Source organism: Primulina tabacum, chromosome 14 (assembly GCF_025594145.1).
Source record: "Primulina tabacum isolate GXHZ01 chromosome 14, ASM2559414v2, whole genome shotgun sequence".
NCBI lineage: Eukaryota > Viridiplantae > Streptophyta > Magnoliopsida > Lamiales > Gesneriaceae > Primulina > Primulina tabacum.
The window spans coordinates 31,651,068-31,673,531 of NC_134563.1; the positions used below are offsets into that span (position 1 = coordinate 31,651,068).

General features: G+C 35.5%; 1 protein-coding gene across 4 annotated transcripts; it reads left to right on the forward strand.

The window, feature by feature from the left end:
- The first annotated feature begins 2,362 nt into the window (after window positions 1-2,362).
- LOC142524354 (uncharacterized) lies at window positions 2,363-22,165 on the forward strand. 4 transcript variants are annotated; one of them, XM_075628305.1, is made up of 17 exons: window positions 2,363-2,840; window positions 4,308-4,429; window positions 4,513-4,601; window positions 4,687-4,722; window positions 4,891-4,984; window positions 17,315-17,357; window positions 17,432-17,529; window positions 18,404-18,468; window positions 18,539-19,035; window positions 19,116-19,203; window positions 19,290-19,379; window positions 19,699-20,267; window positions 20,529-20,667; window positions 20,742-20,810; window positions 20,895-21,023; window positions 21,644-21,764; window positions 21,862-22,165. In XM_075628305.1, the coding sequence occupies exons 1-16, from the start codon at window positions 2,629-2,631 to the stop codon at window positions 21,755-21,757; spliced, it is 2,454 nt and encodes an 817-aa protein (XP_075484420.1). In that variant the 5' UTR covers window positions 2,363-2,628; the 3' UTR covers window positions 21,758-21,764; window positions 21,862-22,165. The 4 variants fall into 4 exon arrangements, with proteins under 4 accessions (XP_075484420.1, XP_075484421.1, XP_075484419.1 ...); XM_075628306.1 differs by having other exon boundaries at window positions 20,898-21,023; window positions 21,871-22,164; XM_075628304.1 differs by having other exon boundaries at window positions 2,364-2,840; window positions 21,871-22,163.
- The last annotated feature ends 299 nt before the right edge of the window (window positions 22,166-22,464 follow it).

Genomic DNA, 22,464 nt, shown 5'->3' on the forward strand with positions numbered 1-22,464 from the left:
TGACGATCAAAAGAAGTCAATAATGTGTTCTCTTCAAGAATTGTTTGACTTGTATGCTAGTGAACAGTGTGAACCAACTCAACAGTCGGAGGATACAACGACATAAAAAGGCAAAAGTGGAGCTCTAAACTTTTTCAAAGTTTGAAATGACAAAAGTTCAAAGAAAAATTATTGACAACGAAAAATTACAATGAGATCCAAATTTTTCTAAGCCAATTTGATGTTCTAGATTGGTGGAAAATAAATTTTCAACTGTATCCATTGTTAGCAGCAATTGCAAGAGATGTGATAGTAATTCGAAGTTCAAGTGTTGCTTATGAATCGGCATTTTCAGTATGTGGAAGAATATCAGTTAACAAAGAATTAATTTAAAGCCAGAAACACTCAGCATGCTAACATTCCTATAAGATTGGTTTGCAGCAGGAAAAAAAATAGGTTCGCTGGAGCGATCGACGAATTTCAAAGCTCAAGCTCCAACGAAGATTCAGAGTATTCAAAATGTATTTTAATAAATAATGATGAATTTTAGATATTCATTTGTAAAAATAAATGTTTAAGTTATTTTGTTATAGTTTTTTTATGTAAACAATTATTTGCAATCAAAATACTAAAAAAATTGTCCATTAATATTATTAATTTTAATTATATATTAAAATATAATAAGTTAGGGTTCAGAACCGGTCCGACAAGAACAGAACAAGTTTGTTAAAGATCGAGTCGTTCTTGGGTTTGGATTGGTTCCAAGGATTTCAAATTAGAGCCGAAACCGATTCGGAATCGGTTCAGGCCGGTTCCGAACTCAGCAGAACCAGAATCGGTCCGAAACCGATTCGATGGAACCGATAAGCATGCCTAGATTGCATAAAATTTTGTTTATTTTAAAATTTAATCATAAAATATAATTATTATAATACTTATAACCAAAAACAATGTATGATAGGTTTTGATAATTAAATTGTGTTTAGGGAGGGTAATATAGACAAGTAATTAGATAAAAAAAGGTATGTCGGAGTGTGATTATTTTATGAATATAACATAATACTATAAGGCTGCGTTTGGTTGGAGGATAAAATAATAAAATGATTAAGAGAGAAATGATAAAAATAATGATTGAAATAGAAATATAATATATAATGATAAAATAATATTATGTTTGGTATGATGGTTAATAATGAGATAATTAATAATCTTTTGATTAATTGACAAAATTGTCCTTCTACTTTTGCTGCGGTCGGCGACGGTGTGGTCGGCGGCGGCGGCGGTCGGCCGGCGTGCAGCGGTGGTCGGCCGGCGGCGGGGGTTGCCATCAGGCGGTCGGTGGAGGGAATTGTCAGTGATTTTGGATTTAGAAGAATGGTAAAATTGGAAAAATAATATGGATTAAGAGTGAGATAAATAATCCTAGGGGGATGAGGAGTGATTATTTTAATCCACCTAATATAACCTAATCATTCATATGAGGGATTGACTTGGTTAAATAAAAAACGTACCAAACATGATATTAGGTGGGTTAAAAAAAATAAACACACATAATCAAGGCAACCAAACGCAGCCTAAAAGGTTATTATTATATTTTCATGTGTTATAATATAGTATCAACTAATAGACACAATATAAGTCAACAAAAGTAAAGACGGCAATGAAATTGTATATTCCTTCATTCACAGTACAATATTATTTATTATATAAGATAAAAAAATTATGATTTAGTCTTAAAATTTTATTATTGTAATAATTAATGTGAAAAACATAGGTTTTGATAATTAATTAAAATATATGGAGGATAATATTGACAAAAAAATTTGTGCACATTAAATACGTAAACATCACGTCGATATCAAATTAGTGACACATCAACGAAGTTGAAAAAAACCAAAATTGTAATTAAAAAAACTCATAAATTTTAAAATCTAAGTAATCTATTCTATCTATTCTATTTTATTAAACTTGAGGATATGATAGAAACCGTCAATGATACTAAAATATGTATATCTATTTTTTTTACCTTCAAAATGGACAAATTCATCGAAAAAATTCTATCAAAATTGAAGTGTAATCTTCATTATTTTTTATAATTATATTTTAATTCTCAATTAAATATAAATCAAATAACTTATTAAAAATATTATACAAACATCCATCCGGTATCTTAATAATATATAATTTGTATTACCAAAATTTAAAATTTCCCTCGATTTTACAAAAAGTCCGACAATCTCTCATCCTGCCGTTGATGCAGCCACGTCATTTGCGTTATTAACAAAATCTGATCCGTTAATAAAACTGTGGGCCCCCATGTCTTTCCTCGCACTAAATAAACATTGAGAAGCCTATGCCTCATGAAGCGGGAACCAACAACCTTTATGCAAAAAAACTAACCACTCTCCGCCACCACCGGCGCCGCTCGCATTTTAGTCCCGCCACCATTTCACCGCCGTGTAGAACACAACTCATACATTGATATTCACCATTGTTCCATTTTATTTCCGTAGAAAAAAACAGAATTTAAACCGCTACTTCAAAATAAATACGTAATCACAGATTAGTAAATTTCATATAGTTATTCTAGTTTTCTGACAAATCATAGTATATATATAGAGATATAATTTTTCTGGATCGAGAGAAGAAATGGAATCGAAGCATATGTTGATGTCGGCTTTGGGAGTCGGGATAGGAGTTGGGTTGGGGCTTGGATTAGCGTCGGGATCGCAGAATGTCAGCAGATTGAGACGTGGTGATACCGGTATCACTCCACTAATGATGGAACAGGAAATTCTGGGTGTAATCGTTAACGGAAGGGATAGCAGCGTCACTTTTGATCAATTTCCCTACTATCTTAGGTAAAGTTAATTAGTCCGACCTTTTTCGATAGGAGGATTTGTTTTCATTTATGTTTGTTGCTGTCTGCCGTTGAATGTAATCAATCAATTTGTTGAAACAGTACATTGTTTTTGTTAGAATATTCTTTATTTTCTTTTAGGCGAAATTATAATTTTTCTTATAGTGCATCTGGTGTTAAAAGTTTCGACAATTTTTTTTATCATGCTTACTTGAAAAACAAATTTATTCAACCATTGCTAGCTTCGGATTTTGGAACTGTGATTTTTGTGTTTAGTAGCGGTAGAGCACTATGAGATGGATATTAATCAGATAATCGACTCATGCACACCGTTTTTACCTAGTTTTTGTGCCCGCATGGTCATATATGCCTTAAGATTATTTTGTTGATTCATTCTTTACCACATGCAATAATCCATGGCTAATTAAGCCTGCAATGAAATGTGCAAGCCTATTAAGATTATTTTGTTGATTCATTCTTTACCACATGCAATAATCCATGGCTAATTAAGCCTGCAATGAAATGTGCAAGCCTATTTGAAGTGGTTTTGATACTGTTGATTTTAGTTAACACTTGACTGGGACCGCAGCAAATGAATATTAAATTATTAATGTATAACTTGGTTCAGCATATGATCCGATTGAGTAAAAGTTGACATTATCAGTTACAAAATCTTAGGGGCTAGTCTCAAAATATGGTTCCTTTTTTCCACAATATAATTCTGGAATTATTTCGTTGATAGTCTATCTTGGGCGAGCATCTTGTCTTTGCAACAGTCAAACTGATCAAAGGGTAAAGGTTTGCATGCTCTAATGAGTCAGAGTCTGAAGTATATCCGTATTGATTTCCCTCCTCTCGTAATCATGTAGACTCCCTGGACTTCCTTTGTTGATTGATATAGACTTGACCAAATCAATAGTGTGGACAGTTCCAAATTTAAATGTGAACGTATTGCTGTACTGGTCCTTGACTTATCCGGAAACTTCTACATTGTTGAACTCATTTAGAAATCAAAACTATGTTTTTTTTATCTCATACCGACGTATTTGTAGTCAATGTAGGTGCTATCATGACCATCTCTATTCTGAATCTTAATATATGGCTGGAAAAAATGAAAAACATCAAGTGAAATAAAGGATGACACCAGCTTTTGAACATTATAGACCATGGTTTTCCTTTTGCTCTTGAAACAAAGAGCCTTTAAACTTAATCCAATATGGCATGTTTAGACAAATGTACGTTTAAGTCGAACATTGACAATTTTTAGCTGAGGTGGTTTCAAATGAAAACACAATATGCTTCTTATATCTCAAATTTTCTGTTCATTAATGTGATAGTTTGAAATCGAAATTGAATTATGTTGTGTTCTGTGTTGATTTTAGACACACTACACGCTTTTGCACTACTCCTTCGGTCATGGAGTCTGAAAGCAAGGCGAAACTGATAAAACTTTTTTATTGATGGACAGTGAGCAGACAAGGGTCTTGTTATCCAGTGCCGCTTATGTTCATTTAAAGAAAGGTGATTTGACTAAGCACACACGGAATCTTTCTCCGGCAAGCAGAACAATTTTGCTTTCTGGTCCCGCTGGTAGGTTGTCATCTAGATTTTCATTGTTTTCATTTTTTCTTTCCTTAAAGGCTTTCTGTACTAAAACGAATATTGTTTTCCAGAGACATACCAGCAAATGCTTGCCAAGGCCTTAGCTCATTATTTTGAAGCCAAACTACTGTTACTAGATGTAACAGATTTTTCTCTTAAGGTAAGTTGAGAGCACCCAAATTTCTTTTTAGCAGGAAATCATATTCAATTTTCTTTCGCTAAAGCTTCTGTGGTTGATCAAACAGATTCAAAGCAAATATGGGGCTCCTAATAAAGTAACTGTAAGTTCTCTTGATATCTTTTTTTATCACTTGCCTATATCTAAGTAGCATAAACTTTTTTATTTACTGGCTGGTACACAAGTTGATATTCAAGCATATAATATATATTTGACTCAAATGAGCACAAAATTTTTGAAATCTGCATTGTTCCCAACATATTTATTGCAGTCTTTCAAGAGGTCCATATCTGAAACAAGGCTGGGTCGAATGTCGGAGTTTCTCGGACCTTTTTCATTCCTTCGATCAACTGCTGAAAATAAAGGTATGATATGGATAAATTATTGTAGTTAGAATAGAATCTAAAATACAAAAATACAAATAAAGAGATAGATAAGTTCCTATCAACCTAGTAAATAGGATACGGTTAGGTTTGCAACACTCCCTCTCAAGCTGGGTCGTATAGGTTGATAATTCCAAGTTGGAACACAATTCATCAAATGTTGGATGAAACTGATCTTTGGTCAGTATGTCTGCCACTTGTAGTTGAGTAGGAATGTAGTTGATAGTGATAATCTTATTATCAATCTTCTCACTAATGAAGTGACAGTCTACCTCAACATGTTTTGTTCGATCATGATGTATTGGATTTTTTGATATGCTGAAAGCTGCTATATTATCACACAACAATTCAATTGAGGGGTTTTCTTCCACTTTTAATTCGGTTAACAGTCTTTTTAGCCACATCCCTTCACAGATTCCATTGGCCAATGCTAAAAATTCAACTTTTGCACAGCTGCGAGAAACTACATGTTGCTTCTTACTTCGCCATGTCACCAGATTTTCCCATACAAATGTGCAATACCCTGATGTGAAAAGTATGTCTGTAGGGGATCCAGCCCAATCAACATCACTGTAGACCTTAATCCTCCGGTCTATAGTTTTCTTGAGGAGAATCCCTTACCAGGAGACTCTTTGAGATACCTCAACACACGATATGCAACATCCATATGTTCTCAGTCGGGTTGTTCATGAATTGATTGATAACACTATCCGCAAATTCAATATCTGGCCATGTATGTGCCATATATATTAGTTTTCCCACTAGTCTTTGATATCTTCCTTTGTCAACTAAGGGGCGGTACTTTTTTCCACCAATTTTGATGTTAGGATCCATTGGAGTGTCTACAGGTTTACACCCTATATTTCTGTTTCTTTTAGAAAGTCAATAACATATTTACGTTGACAAATAGATATACCACTGGAGGATCTTGCTACTTCCATTCCCATAAAATATTTTAGGTACCCAAGGTCTTTCATCTCAAATTCTCTACTAAGGAGGAGTTTTACATGATCTATTTCTTCTTCATGACTCGTTGTTTGTACAATGTCATCCACATAAACAATAAGAATTGCATTTTACTTTCCTCGGAATGATTCACAAATAAGGTGTGGTTGGTCTGACATTGAGTGTAGCCATCTTTCTTCAACGCATTCATAAATTGATAAAACCAAGCTCTAGGAGATTGTTTAATCCCACAAAGGGACTTTCGCAATCTGCACACCTTGTTTACTGTCAGCTGAGATTCAAAGCCATGTGGGATTTTCGTGTAGACTTCTTCCTCAAGATCATCGTTAAGAAATGCATTTTTGACACAGAGTTGATACAGTGGCTAGGCTGAGTTAACAACAATTGATAGGATAATTCGAACAATGTTTATATTAGCAACAAGGCAAAGGTTATTGGTAGTAAATGTCGTATGACTGAGTGCATCCCTTGGCTGAAATTCTACGAATTTCATATACGAAATTTCGGATCATCAGATCGCCGGACAAAAAGCCATCTTCCCACGGCCACAGATAAATAGCATAACAGATTGTGACCAATGCGGATAATTCTTGTCATTCAATCGATGACAAGTAATGGGTATTGACGGGAAATCGATCGCCACATGGGTGGACTCCGAATTTTGGGATATTTTCGTTGTTGCCATGCCGTATTGGTTATGTATATCCCTGGCAAACTGATACCATGTAGTTAGAATAGAATTTAAAACACAAAAAAATACAAATATAGAGATAGATAAACCGATTGATAAGTTCCTATCCAACTAAGTAAATAAAATAAAATCAGATTTGCAACAATTATTCATCCTGGGATAAAGTTGACTTCGTATGAGCCAACATTCTAAGATGTTAAGTTAATTCTGACTTTCTCTTTACTGTATCATGTGTCTTTCTTAAAATGTTCTTCCTAATCGCATCATGTATCTTTCTTGTCGTGTGCCGTGTGCCATGTGTCTTACTTAAAATATATTATTATAATACATGGGCATTAAAGTGATGTATGTAAATGATAAACCACACAAGAGTTTATGTCAAATGTATGTGTTGGATTCTAAGTATGATTAATGTTAATAATTGTTTGACTAATTGGCATATATTAATATATTTGTTGATGGTTGGGAAAACTTAATAAATATGATGGTTGATTGTTGACAAAATAAATATTGTGGTTGTTAGTTGAAGTATGTGGAGGATTTTGAGCCATATGTTTCATCTCAAAATTGCTTATAAATATGTTGTTTTAAGTGAGAAAATTAGAAGCAATTGTCTTGGAAAAATTGAGAGTTTCTTTGTTTAAAGTTGGGATAGGAAAATCTTAAGTGATTGAAGAGTTATTTTGAAATATTTTCTCCATAATATAAAGATTTTTTATCTATTTCTTGTGGACGTAGGCAAATTACTGAACCACATAAATTCTTTTGTCTCATTTCTTTCATTATTTACTGGCAAATATAATTTTCTACAAGATGCATCACACCAAGTTCAACAAATTGATATCAGAGCTATTTGTTGTAATTTTCTCTTGAATTTCAAAGCGTGCTTTATGGCTGATCTCCCACATCAAAAAAGATATTCTTGAGAATATTGCCCAAAGTAGGGTTGGTCTTGAACTTGTCTAAGGTGTTACTAGAACTATTGCAAGTACAAAGTTCGAAGTGGAAAAAACGGAGCAAATGATTTTACCTAATGGCGGGTAAAAAGAAAAGCTCTACTACTTCATCAAGTTTTAACGAAAGCCATGGAAGGTAAAGAAAAATTGTAGGAATCTCCGTCTGTTGTTGAGAACGATGAGATTATGGATAAAGCACACAGTGCAATATTGTTGTGCTTGGCTAATGAGGTTTTACGAGAAGTAGCCAAAGAAGATACAACAACAAATTATGGTCGAAAATTGAAAGCTTGTATACGACGAAGTCGCTCACCAATCAACTGTATTTGAAGAAAAGTTTACATTCTTCAAATGTATAGAGGAAAGCTCATCAAAGAACATCTCAATGATTTAACAAAATTATACTTGATCTAAAAAGTATAGATGATAAAATCGAAGATGAAGACCAAACCATTCTTCTGCTATGCTCCTTGCCGAACTCCTACGGAAACTTCATCAATACTATGATGTACGGACGTGAAATTCTTACTATGGAAGAGGTTAAAGCTGTTTTAAATTCAAAGGAGCTGAAGAAAAAAGTATCAGAAAATAAAAATGATAGTTTGGCAGAAAGTTTGTATGCAAGAAGGAGAACGGAAAAAAGAAATCAAGATCATGGAATGAGCAAGTCTAGGTCTAAATCTAAATTCAGACTTAGAACATTCAAGTGCTACCAATTGTAAAAAAGAAGGGCATCTTAGAAATGATTGTCCAAAACGCAAAAGTATTGGAAATGAGAAGGCCTATGATTCTGGAAATGCAGCAGTAGCAAATGACAATGCAGATGTTTTTACAATTTATGAACATGACTCAGGCGATGAATGAATCCTTGATTCAGGCCGCTGATATCACATATGTCCCCGTAAGGATTGGTTTGCAACTTATCAATCCTTGGATGGGGGCAAGGTTCTTTTAGGTGAAAACAAAGCCTGTAAAGTTGCTGATAAAGGTACAATAAAGATCAAAATTTTCGACAAAATCCTGAAGACTCTGACAGATGTCAGGCATGTTCCAGAGTTGAAGAAGAACCTGATATCCTTGGGTATGCCTGGCTATAATGTGTATATTTTCAAAAGGAGATGGTAGAGTCGTAGAGGCTTTCAAGAGGTGCCCTTGAGGGAAGCACAATTACCGGATCTGCTGTTGTTTCATCAATGGTTGATTTTGATATCACCAAATTATGACACATGCGCCTTGGGCATATCAGCGAAAAAAGTCTGGCAGATACATGTTAACCTTCATTGATGACTACTTAATGAAGGTTTGGATATACATCCTGAAGCATAAAGATGGAGTCTTTATGAAATTTAAACAATGGAAACCACTAGCAGAAAAGCATACTGGAAAATAAATCAAACTTCTGAGAACTGGCAATGGTTTGGAATTATGTGGAGGAGAATTTTGATATCATGGGATCGTGAGACACACTACACAACAAAATGGTATTGCAGAACGAATGAACATAACTCTGATAGAAAGAACACGAGGCATGCTCTCAAATGCTGGTTTAATAAAAGAGTTATGGGCTGAAGCTGTCAATACAGCTTGCTACCTGGTGAACAAATGTCCATATTTAGCAATATATTTGAAGACTCCTGAGGAGATGTGGTCAGATTTTCCTGCCAAGAATGATAATATGAAGATATTTGGTTGTATGGCTTATGCTTATGTAAATGAAGGCATGCTTGAACTAAGGGCAAAGAAATGCATTTTTCTTGGATATCCTGAAGGTGTGAAAGGGTACAAGTTATGGAATCCTGATACAAGAAAATGCATCATTAATTGAGATGTGATTTTCAATGAAGCTAAAATGCTGAAAGTACAAAGATTCAGGAGCAAGTATGATAACTGTGTATACATGAAGAAACTCAAGGATGGCCTATTCATCTATCTACTCTTATATGTTGATTGCTTGCAAAAACATATCAGAAATTAAAAGGCTAGAGGCACAATTAAGTACAGAGTTTGAGATGAAGGACTTGGGAGCTGCTAAGAAAATTTTGGGAATGGAGATATATCGAGATAGAAAAACAGGAACACTACTTCTTTCACAAAAAAAGTACATTACAAATGTACTTGAATGTTTTGGCATGCAAGATGTGAAGCCCGTGGCAACTCTATTAGCTGCTCATTTTAAAATCTGAGCAACATTATCACCCAACGCTAAGGAAGAGGTGTAGCAAATGTTTCGTGGACTTTATGCAAATGCAGTTGGGAGCCTCATTTATGTCATGGTATGTGCTAAACAGATATTTATCAAGTTGTTAGTGTTTTAAACAGGTACATGGTGAATCCTGGAAAAGTACATTGGCAGGCACTCAAATAGATTATGCGGTACTTGAGAGGAACTGTTGATGTTGGATTGACTTATGGAAATTCTAAAAACAATGATGGAAGCATTGTTGACTTCTCGACTCAGATTTTAATGGAGATCTTGATAGAATATTATCGTTAACTGGGTATGTGTTCACAATCTGCGGATGTACTATCAGTTGGAAATCAACCTTGCAGACTATTGTTGCTTTGTCAACCACCGAGGCAGAGTAAATCGTAGCAACAGAACATGTGAAAAAACTATTTCGCTTCAAGGACTATTAGGTGAGCTTTTTATACTATTAGTTAAGACAATACTCTACTGTGATAGTCAGGGTACATTTCATTTGACGAAAAAGCCTATGTATCATGAAGGACAAAACATATCGATATCATAATACAATTCATAAGAGATTTGGTTTCTTAAGGAACAATCACAATGGAGAAAATACCCACAACAGATAATCCAGCAGACATGATGACTAAGCCACTTCTAGCCACCAAGTTCAAGTGCACTTTGGATTTGATTGTAGTATGCATGAGATGAGAAACATGAATGAGAACAACAGATCAAACACTATGGATATTATTAATCTATGCCAATGTGAAGTTTTATTGACTAATTGACATTTATTAATACATTGGTTGATGTTTGGCAAAACTTGATAAATATGATGGTTGATGGTTTGCAAAATAAATATGGTGGTTGTTAGTTGAATGATGTGGATGATTTTGAACCATATGTTTCATCTCGAAATTGCCTGTAAATAGGCTGCATCCATTGCCATGAAGAGCATTCCAAAGTGAAAAACATAAAAAGCAATTGAGAGAGCTTCTTGACGAAAATTGACCGAGAGTTTCTTTGTATCGACTTGGGATTGGAAAATCTTGAGTGATTTGAGAGTTGTTGTGGGGACCCGACGCTAATCATCTTCTTAATCATCTTTGGGATTTAATTATCAATTAAGATAAAAAGGGTCTAAAAATTTTTCTTTTTTAAAATATAAGTGCGGAACGTAATGGGATTTAACTAATATACATCTCAGTATAAAAGTACAATAATGTACAACAATTATTCAAACTAGTCTAAGGTTCAATTACAAATTTTCAAGTATTAAACCAAATCTACAATAAGTCCGGAATCACCACTCTAAACTCGTCTTCTCTCATCATCTTCTTGACCCCGATCTTGACCCACATGTTGTCATGCACACATACAAACAAGACAACAGCCGGATACTCCGGTGAGAATAAATCCCAGTATAAATAATGTATATATGCAGTTAACTGAATTAACATAAAAGCATGAATTATATCTTATCACATGTAGCATAATAGAACAACATGTATCAATACCAATCTGTAAATAAAACATGAATCATAATCTACGAAACATAAATCAATACAACTCTGTAATCAAGTTCTAGTCTCGATATCTAAGACTCGACTCATCTCTCATTCTAATCTAGGGATCCCGGTGAATAAGAACGTAACAAGTCTCCCACCTACTACTACCAGTCGCGATGGCGGTATGTTCTTATTTCTGGACTTTGGTCTAGCTGTATCGAATAATCTACAATAAGAATAATATCTGTATCTTAAGCATATCGATACACCAAACGTCCAGTGCCTTGGCGTATCTACCAAGACTAAGCCTAATCTGACAATGTGCAATGGGTCAGTGACTATACTGTCAAAATCTAACCCCTCTGTCAGTCACTCTCACTCAATAGCTCTCTGCTTTCTACTTTTAATTCAATAGAATAAATATAATCATTAAAATACAAAAGGTATAAAACAATACCATACAAGTATGTGGTTTAGGGAAACTCGAGTTAAATCTAACTCAAGTCGATCTCCCAACATCAATTTATACCTTTCTCTTCTCGGTCTGATGAAGACGAAGTCTTGTATTCCAATCTGTCCATACCCAGTCTGGCAATGACAATCGCATAAATACAATATCAGTATGTAACTCAGTTCAAAACCTGTTCTGATCAATACTCAAATCAAACACAATCTGATTAATGTCAATGACATAACAATAAAATCTCAATCAATACTGCATCTGATCAATATCAATCAACTGATGTTTCGACGGCATAATACTACCGTCTTGATAACCCCGTCAATCTCAACATCACAGATATAATATCAGAATTCATAATCAGTATCAGTACAATTCATAATCTGAATAATAACACAACTCTGATATAGAATCTCAACTAAATCAACTCTGAAATTCATAATAATTGTATAACCAGTCTATTCTTTAATCTGACTTCAATTATACAATGTCTACTGTAGCAGAAACATCATATCTGATTCGTATTCAATTCTGACAATATCATAATTTCAAATCATGTCTAAACGTAACAAAACTTAAGTCCAGTTGTAGCCTGCGTCGATAGGAACTCAGTACCGAAGTCGGATTTAAAAACAGACGGACGGATTTTTCGTAAATCTCGATCAAAATCAGAAGTTGCTTCTTCCGTTCCTTTCTTTCTTTTCTTCTGAGGATTAACGTTTGTATGTTTATATATATATATATATATACACGTTGCACGGTGATGGCAAGTGGCGTCGTGCATGTTCTGCACGTTGCGCATATGCGCCATCTATGTCGCGCATATACGCCGATCATTCTGCCCAACCCGCACATGTGCGCCATTTACGTCGCGCATATGCGCCGATCATTCTGGACGTTCCGCGCATGTGCGCGCATTCAAGTCGCGCATGTGCGCGCATGGTTCTGTCTTCCTCGCTCATGTGCGCCGATACATGTCGCGCATGTGCGCGGGGACTTCTCTTTGCACCTCTTTTGATTTTCTTTCGTCTTTCCCAGTCCGATCCGTTCCGTCTATAATCGTATCAATTATCACCCATAAATTATAATAATTATCGCCAAATCTTTTCAGATTAACCGGATAAATTTCTCAGGCCTTACATTTCTCCCCCTCTTAGATCTGAGTTCGTCCTCGAACTCGCAAGTAATCAATTTAGATATATCAGAAGAAATGCATACAGAGTTTAAATAAGAAACTCATCTCAATGAATCCATTCTGAAACCTATATCTTATATTAGATTCTGGTCTTTCAGTTAGTCTCCTTGATATTTCGAAAATCTTACTGTGTTTTCAATAACAGAATAATCTTCATTTTCTTCTGAATCAGTTTCATTTTTCTTGCCCTATCTCTGACTGTAACTCGATCTCATTCTCATCTTACTGTAGTATAAAATATGTCACAGAAATCTCTGATATCAATCTTTCTTTCCCAAAAGGTACAAAGATTAATACTACAGCAATACAGACCCAACAGATACCGTATATATCAATGCAACTCAGTCAAAGATAATCATAGGAAATGCATTAGTATATATCAATACATATGCAATATAATCATAAAGTAACAGTACCTGCCACTATATCATCAAGTGCCTCTTGGGTCTGTTCCTCGGTCACTACACCCAGATGATCCAGCTCCCTGAAATATGCGGGAAACTCTCTGCGGACAGACTCTTGCAAAATGTCCAGACTGTCGACAGATATGGCAACTACCAGTCACTCCCTGGCATTGCTCGGTGGGATGTCTCCCTCCGCACATTCTGCAGTAAACTCCAGTATAACTCGAGCTCGAACAACTGGAACTAGAGGAACCACTCCCTAACTTCTTGAATGGCTTCTTTCGAGCTTTCAGCAAATCTTGTTTTCCACTCGTGCTGCCGCGATCAAATCGGAGAGGGGATTGCTGTATCTGGGTTTGCATCACACACACCCTTTTTAGTTGTCTAATCAGACTCGCCTCCGGTCTCTTCGCTCTACTCAAGGCATCAACAAAATGGTAAGGTCGCTGCATATTCGTCAATGCAACTATCTCCGAGTTCAATCCTCTGATGAGCTGATCCGCTACAGCTTCATCATTCCCAATTACATGAGGAACAAAACGCAGTAGAGTAGAGAATTTAGCAACATATCCTTCAATATTCAGTTGACCCTGTCTTAAATTCTCAAACTCTGCTTTCTTGTCCTCCCGGTACGAAACTGAGAAAAATCTTCGATAAAATTCAGTTCTGAATATTTCCCACGAAATCACTGTACCTCTCTGTTCTAGCATTCTTTTACTTGTAATCCACCAACTCCTGACAGTCTCTCGTAACTGGTGGAATATCAGTTTAATTCTCTGCTCATCTGAATAATCAAGTAAATCAAACAGTATTTCTATGTCATCAAACTAGTTCTCACAATCTTCAGACGTCTCGATACCACTCAGAATCGGCGGCTGAAATAACTGAAACTCTTCCAACTGTATTTTCATCTGAGTTTCTGATACATCTATCTGTTCAGTCGAAGTACTACCCCTTTCTGGAATTCTCCGTGGAGGTATATCTGCTTATCAAAACATTAGTACTCAAATACTACAAATCTGTTCCAATCTTTCTCTGATCATCTTACTGCTGATCGAGAATCAAATCTGATTCATACTCAATAATACATATTACCAATTCAAATCAGATAATTAGATAACATGTATGTTAAAGCAGTAAAACATAATCTCATGCTAGCATACACAATGTCAATCAACTATTAAAATAATTCTCATGCTAGCAATCACAGGCAAGGAAAAAAAACTCAATCTACCCCGCTCATTCTCTTCTATCTCAGTCTAAAGGATCTATCGCTCTGATACCACCTGTTGTGGGGACCCGGACGCTAATCATCTTCTTAATCATCTTTGGGATTTAATTATCAATTAAGATAAACAGGGTCTAAAAATTTTTCTTTTTTAAAACTATAAGTGCGGAACGTAATGTAATTTAACAAATATACATCTCAGTATAAAAGTATAATAATGTACAACAATTATTCAAACTAGTCTAAGGTTCAATTACAAATTTTCAAGTATTAAACCAAATCTACAATAAGTCCGGAATCACCACTCTAAACTCGTCTTCTCTCATCATCTTCTTGACCCCGATCTTGACCCACCTGTTGTCATGCACACATACAAACAAGACAACAGCCGGATACTCCGGTGAGAATAAATCCCGTATAAATAATGTATACATGCAGTTAACTGAATTAACATAAAAGCATGAATTATATCTTATCACATGTAGCATAATAGAACAACATGTATCAATACCAATCTGTAAATAAAACATGAATCGTAATCTACGAAACATAAATCAATACAACTCTGTAATCAAGTTCTAGTCTCGATATCTAAGACTCGACTCATCTCTCATTCTAATCTAGGGATCCCGGTGAATAAGAACGTAACAAGTCTCCCACCTACTACTACCAGTCGCGGTGGCGGTACGTTCTTATTTCTGGACTTTGGTCTAGCTGTATCGAATAATCTACAATAAGAACAATATCTGTATCTTAAGCATATCGATACACCAAACGTCCAGTGTCTTGGCGTATCTACCAAGACTAAGCCTAATCTGACAATGTGCAATGGGTCAGTGACTATACTGTCAAAATCTAACCCCTCTGTCAGTGACTCTCACTCAATAGTTCTCTGCTTTCTACTTTTAATTCAATAGAATAAACATAATCATTAAAATACAAAGGTATAAAACAATACCATACAAGTATGTGGTTTAGGGAAACTCGAGTTAAATCTAACTCAAGTCGATCTCCCAATTAACATCAATTTATACATTTCTCTTCTCGGTCTGATGAAGACGAAGTCTTGTATTCCAATCTGTCCATACCCAGTCTGGTAATGACAATCGCATAAATACAATATTAGTATATAACTCAGTTCAAAACCTGTTCTGATCAATACTCAAATCAAACACAATCTGATTAATGTCAATGACATAATAATACAATCTCAATCAATACTGCATCTGATCAATATCAATCAACTGATGTTTCGACGGCATAATACTACCGTCTTGATAACCCCGTCAATCTCAACATCACAGATATAATATCAGAATTCATAATCAGTTTCAGTACAATTCATAATCTGAATAATAACACAACTCTGATATAGAATCTCAACTAAATCAACTCTGAAATTCATAATAATTGTATAACCAGTCTATTCTTTAATCTGACTTCAATTATACAATATCTACTGTAGCAGAAACATCATATCTGATTCGTATTCAATTCTGACAATATCATAATTTCAAATCATGTCTAAACGTAACAAAACTTAAGTTCAGTTGTAGCCTGCGTCGATAGGAACTCAGTACCGAAGTCGGATTTAAAAACAGACGGACGGATTTTTCGTAAATCTCGATCAAAATCAGAAGTTGCTTCTTCCGTTCCTTTCTTTCTTTTCTTCTGAGGATTAACGTTTGTATGTTTATATATATATATATATATATATATATATATATATATATACACGTTGAACGGTGATGGCAAGTGGCGTCGTGCATGTTCTGCACGTTGCGCGCATATGCGCGACCTTGTTCGCGCATATGCGCCGGTAGTTCGACTAGCATCTTCTGTTGGCTCGCGTATATGCGCCGATCATTCTGCCCAACCCGCGCATGTGCGTCATTTACGTCGCGCATATGCGCCGATCATTCTGGACGTTCCGCGCATGTGCGCGCATTCAAGTCGCGCATGTGCGCGCATGGTTCTGTCTTCCTCGCGCATGGGCGCCGATACATGTCGCGCATGCGCGCGGGGACTTCTCTTTGCACCTCTTTTGATTTTCTTTCGTCTTTCCCAGTCCGATCCGTTCCGTCTATAATCGTATCAATTATCACCCATAAATTATAATAATTATCGCCAAATCTTTTCAGATTAACCGGATAAACTTCTCGGGCCTTACAGTTATCTTGTAATATTTTCACCATAGTATAAAGATTGTTGCTCTATTTCCTGTGGACGTATGCAAATTGTCGAATCACGTAAATTTCTTGTGTCACATACCAAGTTCAACAATAATCAATCTCAAATTGTCCTCTGTTACTTGTTGTGATGTCACATACCAAGTTCAACAACAATCAATCTCAAATTGTCCTCTGTTACTTGTTGTGATGTATTCAAGCAAAAACTGTCGACATAATAATAGGAAAGCAGAGCAGCATGATTTAATATTCAACCTTCCAGTCCTACGGTAAAGTATATCTCTTATCCATGCCCTCTTTTCTAGTGATCTCATTTTACACACAAAGTTTCCATCTCCTACTTCGTAGATCCATTCAGTGCTCCTTGCTTTCCATATACTAGAAAATTTAATATCTGACCTACATCCATTTCTTGGCTGTCAATTGTTTTATTATTCTTTCGTATTTTGAAGTTTTCTTTTCTAAGGCATTTATTTACTTCTTTTTCTTTTTCATTTTCGTTTTATCCTTCTATTATGTTGCAGGCACAATACGCAGACAAAGCAGTGGAATCGATCTTCAAACATAGTGTGTTATTTTCTAAGCACTTTTAAACGCTTATCATTATGTTTTCATGTGATCTGATTGTACGGTATGTGCAGTGGACTGGAAGGCTCTAATTCTTCACCGCTGCGGAGAAATTCATCTGCCTCTGCAAGCATGAACAGACTTGCTTCAACCGGTGCAACTGCAACTCCAGGTCTTGAAATCATTTAATTCACGGAATAACATTGAAGCACACTTCATGATGAAAATATTTTATAGATGTACAGGTTGGACAAATATTTAATTATCATAAGCCAACATCATAAAACATTTTGCCGGTCAATGGTAATTTTGGTATCCAGACTTTTTCTCTGCAAAGATTGGATATCATATGAACAGACGGCATCTTTAGGGGAAAAAAATTATGGAAGTTCGAATTTGTCAAGTTTGAATACAAGTTAATATATTAGGTTATTACAATGTTTTCTCCCAAAGAGAACGGAGTTCCGGTCATGTCATGAAGCAAAGAAAAATATGTAACGTGTTTGGCCTTTTCAGTTGGATTGTGAATGAGATTCATTTGTCTTTAGGCAGCGAATGGCTTAACTGATTAAACCCAAGTGATTCTTGTTTTCCGAGTTGAAATCTTTGATAGAAGAAAATTTGAGTGCCGAAAGTTGAAAGATGTATTGCAAGAGTTTACCTGTTACGGCCCTATGTATAATGGGCCTAGGATAAAACAAGCCCATGAGTTTTAAAGCCTTTGAAAGAGGGCAATAAATAACATGTGAGGGACGGGAGTTGTTTTTCACTCTGTTCATTTGCTTAAATGTGGAGACTAGCTTGTGCTAGGGTGTACATACAAAGATTATCTATAGGTTTATTTTCAGTATGATTATACATTATTTTCACTCTGTTCATCTATTATTATCGTGTTTGCAACAATATCTTGCATGGGCAAAATGATAATTTAATATGTATCAGTCCAAAAGTATGAGTTCACTGCATTCAAGCCATACTATACTCAACCTCCTAAGATAGTTCAAGCTTTCTCTCTCTTTTCTTTCTCAAAATTCTTTATCTTTCAGCTCCTCTTAGGCGCACAAGCAGCTGGTGCTTTGATGAGAAGCTTTTTATACAGACACTTTACAAGGTATAGCATTTTCTTCAGAAGAATTTTTAAATACGTATTTGATGTTCTAAACTTAATATAAACGATACAGGTTCTAGTCAATGTATCAAAGATCAGTCCCATTGTCCTTTATCTGAGGGACATTGAGAAACTCCTCTACAAATCGCAGAGAGTATATAACTTGTTCCAGAAAATGCTGACGAAACTGTCTGGATCTATCCTGATCCTTGGCTCAAGAATCATTGACCCCGAAAATGAATGTGGATCATTAGATGAGAAAGTTTCTTCTTTATTCCCCTACAATATTGAAATAAGACCTCCAGAAGATGAAAATAATCATGTCAGCTGGAAGTCTCAGCTGGAGGAGGATATGAGGATGATTCAGTATCAAGATAACAGAAATCACATAGTCAAAGTGCTTGCCGCAAATGACATTGAGTGTGATGACCTGAGTTCAATCTGTGTGGCGGACACAAAAGTTCTAAGCAAATATATAGAAGAAATTGTAGTATCAGCTATCTCATACCATCTGATGAATACAAAGCAACATGAGTACAGAGGTGGCAAACTCATCATATCAGCTACCAGGTAAAGCTAGCTCCTTTTTTCTTATTCAAAAGGGCATCTGACTAAAAGCTGCTGACGTACTGCCCTGGCCTTTGGATTAGTTTGTCGCGTGGATTAAGCATTTTCCAGGAAGGTAAAAATTGTGGAAAGGACTCAGTGAAGCTTGAAGCCCAAACAGAAAAGGCTAAGGTTATTCTTAGTTTTCTATCTACTTGCAAGTATGTTGACAGAAAATTTAATTTCATCTTTGTCGGTGAACGATAATGAACATACAGGATGGAGAAGCTCTGAGATCAAGCGCTGAAACAAAAGATGAAACCTGCAAACCTGAAAGCAAGGGTGATGATTTAGTTTCAAAAACTCTAGTAAGTCAAATCATCCAGCTTTTCAACTCATATATTATGGTATTATGTGGATTTCTTTGAGATTGAAAATGGTGTTCAAGAAATCCTTTTATTTTTCTCTCACGGACAGTCACTCAAAACTAATCTTAATTAATATCATCTCATAGTACTTTGATGATGATGACGCAGCTGCAACAAATAATGAGCTACACTTTTACCTAAGTTATTAGTTGACAATAAGTGAGCTTACACTTATTAGTGTGAGACCCTAACACCTTCCCCCTTTCTTTCATTTTTGCATTATAAATGATGTGGCACTCGCTCTTTTTTAACTCATCAGGAAAGCCCTCCAGATAATGAATTTGAAAAGCGCATTCGGCAAGAAGTCATACCATCAAGTGAAATTGGAGTGACATTTGCAGACATAGGTGCCTTAGATGAGATTAAGGAATCTCTTCAGGAACTAGTAATGCTGCCTCTTCGTAGACCAGATCTTTTTGAGGGCGGCCTTTTGAAGCCTTGCCGAGGCATATTGCTTTTTGGACCTCCTGGTACTGGGAAGACGATGCTGGCCAAAGCTATCGCTAATGAAGCTGGAGCGAGTTTCATTAATGCTTCAATGTCTACTATTGCTTCTAAATGGTTCGGTGAAGATGAAAAGAACGTTAGAGCACTTTTCACTCTTGCAGCCAAGGTCTCTCCAACCATCATATTTGTAGATGAAGTAGACAGCATGCTTGGGCAGCGAAGCAAAGGCGGGGAGCATGAGGCCATGCGGAAAATAAAGAATGAGTTCATGACTCAGTGGGATGGATTACTGACAAAACCTGGAGAAAGAATTTTAGTGCTAGCAGCAACCAATAGACCTTTTGACCTTGATGAAGCAATCATTAGACGCTTTGAGAGAAGGTACGGATTCTAATTTTGGTGAGTCATGGTTTTTTTGGTTCGAGCAAATTATTGCTGGGTTCAGGTTTCAGCTGCCATTGGTTTAGTCCAAATTAATTTATGCAGAATAACCTAAGCCTATGCTTGAAACATTTCTATTCAATTGATAGTCACATTCCATTTCGGAGATCACTCACCACATATAACCATCAACTTACTTGAATCATGTTTCTTCCACGTGCCTAGAGTGACAACTGATGAAAACTCTTGATGATTAATCAGAATTATGGTTGGTTTACCATCTGTCGAGAACAGAGAGAAGATTTTAAGGACTCTAGTTGCCAAAGAGAAAGTTGATGAAGGATTAGACTTTGCAGAGCTCGCAAAAATGGCAGAGGGATATTGTGGAAGTGATTTAAAGGTTCTTTGTGCCTATTTTGTGATTCATATGTTTATTAGTTATATTTCTAAATTTTAACAAAAATTATGAAATAGAACCTTTGTGTTACTGCTGCTTATCGACCAGTTCGAGAATTTATACAGCAAGATAGGCTAAAAGATCAGGTAACTATGAAAATCATGGTAATTTATGTATTTGAAGTGTAACTTTGTGTGTTCTGACCTTTTTGTTTCACTCCTTCAATGTAGCAGGATAAGAAGCTTAGAACTGAGGAAGGGCAAGATTGTAGGGAAAATTCAGCCAAAGAACATGATATGGAAAGGAAATTTATTATCAGGCCATTGAACATGGAAGATTTTAAGGAGGCAAAAAAACAAGTAAAACATTCATTATTAACATGAAAATTGTCACCGTAGTATCATGAAGCCCTTTCGTTGAAAATCATAAAGGTTATTTCCAAGAATGACCATACATAAATCAAACAGAAAATAATATTATTATCATAAATCAATAAAAAGAAAAATACCAAATTATACTGTGCTTATTTCAATTTTCAAGTGTGTTGCATTTGCTCACGTCATCGTATGCCTGTTTCTTCATTCTTTACTGGCCATTTTTCACAATGTCAAATTTCAGATAAAAAAAAATTTCCCCCTAAACTATTGGTGTTACAGTTTAGCCAACAGAACTGACTCATTATGTATGTATGTTGATTGATTTTATTGTTTTTAATTATGCTAAATTAACTTTGTGAGGAGCCTCTGAGCGTTTGCTACAATATATTCTTCATGAAAAATGTACTGCCAAGGATTCTGACGTTGTCTTATGTCTGCATGAAAATGTAAGATCACATCATGAACTCTAACTAGTTTTTTTTTCCCAAAAAAAGTGAAGCGTTCGCAACAGCTATTTCTTAATTCAATTAATTGGGTTGCCATATGTGGATATGTATGTAGCATTTGACATCAGATTGAAAATTTTTCATGCAATGTTGCAGATTGCAGCTAGCTTTTCAGCTGAAGGGTCAGGCATGGCTGAATTGAAGCAATGGAACCAATTATTTGGGGAAGGTGGTTCGAGGAAGAAGGATCAATTATCTTACTTCTTGTAAGATTCAGGTCAGAATTCAGACAATCTCTTGAATTATACACATATATTCCTGTTGATCAAATACTGATCTATTTCCAAACATTTATAATAATGAATCGCTATGAGGTACTGCAGAAGCACTAAAAGCCTCAAGCCTTGTCATCAGATTCAGAGAAGTTAGATTGAAATGCATATTGTTAGCTGTGAAGTAATTCGTCAATTGTCTTGTGTCCATGTTTGTACTATTTTTTTTCGCCGCAATAAAAAGTTATTGACCTAAAATAATAGTCGATGGGAACGATGAATGTCTCCATGTACTTTTTCTTTTTTGATACAATGTACATACTAAGTATAATACTATGTAGAAATAGAAGTGGGGGAGGAAGGCTCTCAGCTGTATTTAAAAGTAAATAAGAAAGTTGTAGCTATTTACTATTTTTAACGTTAAATGGTCCTTTCCTTGATTTCATCCCTGCAAAGGATTGGTTTATGCGAGGATAGCTTGCAGTAAGATTGGAACTTTAGAGATTGTGTATGTAAAATATAATATCATTGTACCTTTAAAATTTGATCATGTATTAATTAACAGTCATTATTTCATTCTAAAGTTTATTTAATTACACTTTGTTGTATTATGACATTCTTTAAATTTCAAATTAAAACACTTGCAACTTGAAAGTTCTACCAAACAGTTATAAAATCATTGGCATCAGCTATGTTATTTTTTAT

Coding starts and splice junctions, on each gene's coding strand:
- LOC142524354 (XM_075628305.1), top strand. CDS start 2,629: ATGGAATCGAAGCATATGTTGATGTCGGCTTTGGGAGTCGGGATAGGA. Junction 4,430..4,512: donor TTTGCTTTCTGGTCCCGCTG/GTAGGTTGTCAT, acceptor ATTGTTTTCCAG/AGACATACCAGCAAATGCTT. Junction 17,358..17,431: donor GGAATCGATCTTCAAACATA/GTGTGTTATTTT, acceptor CGGTATGTGCAG/TGGACTGGAAGGCTCTAATT.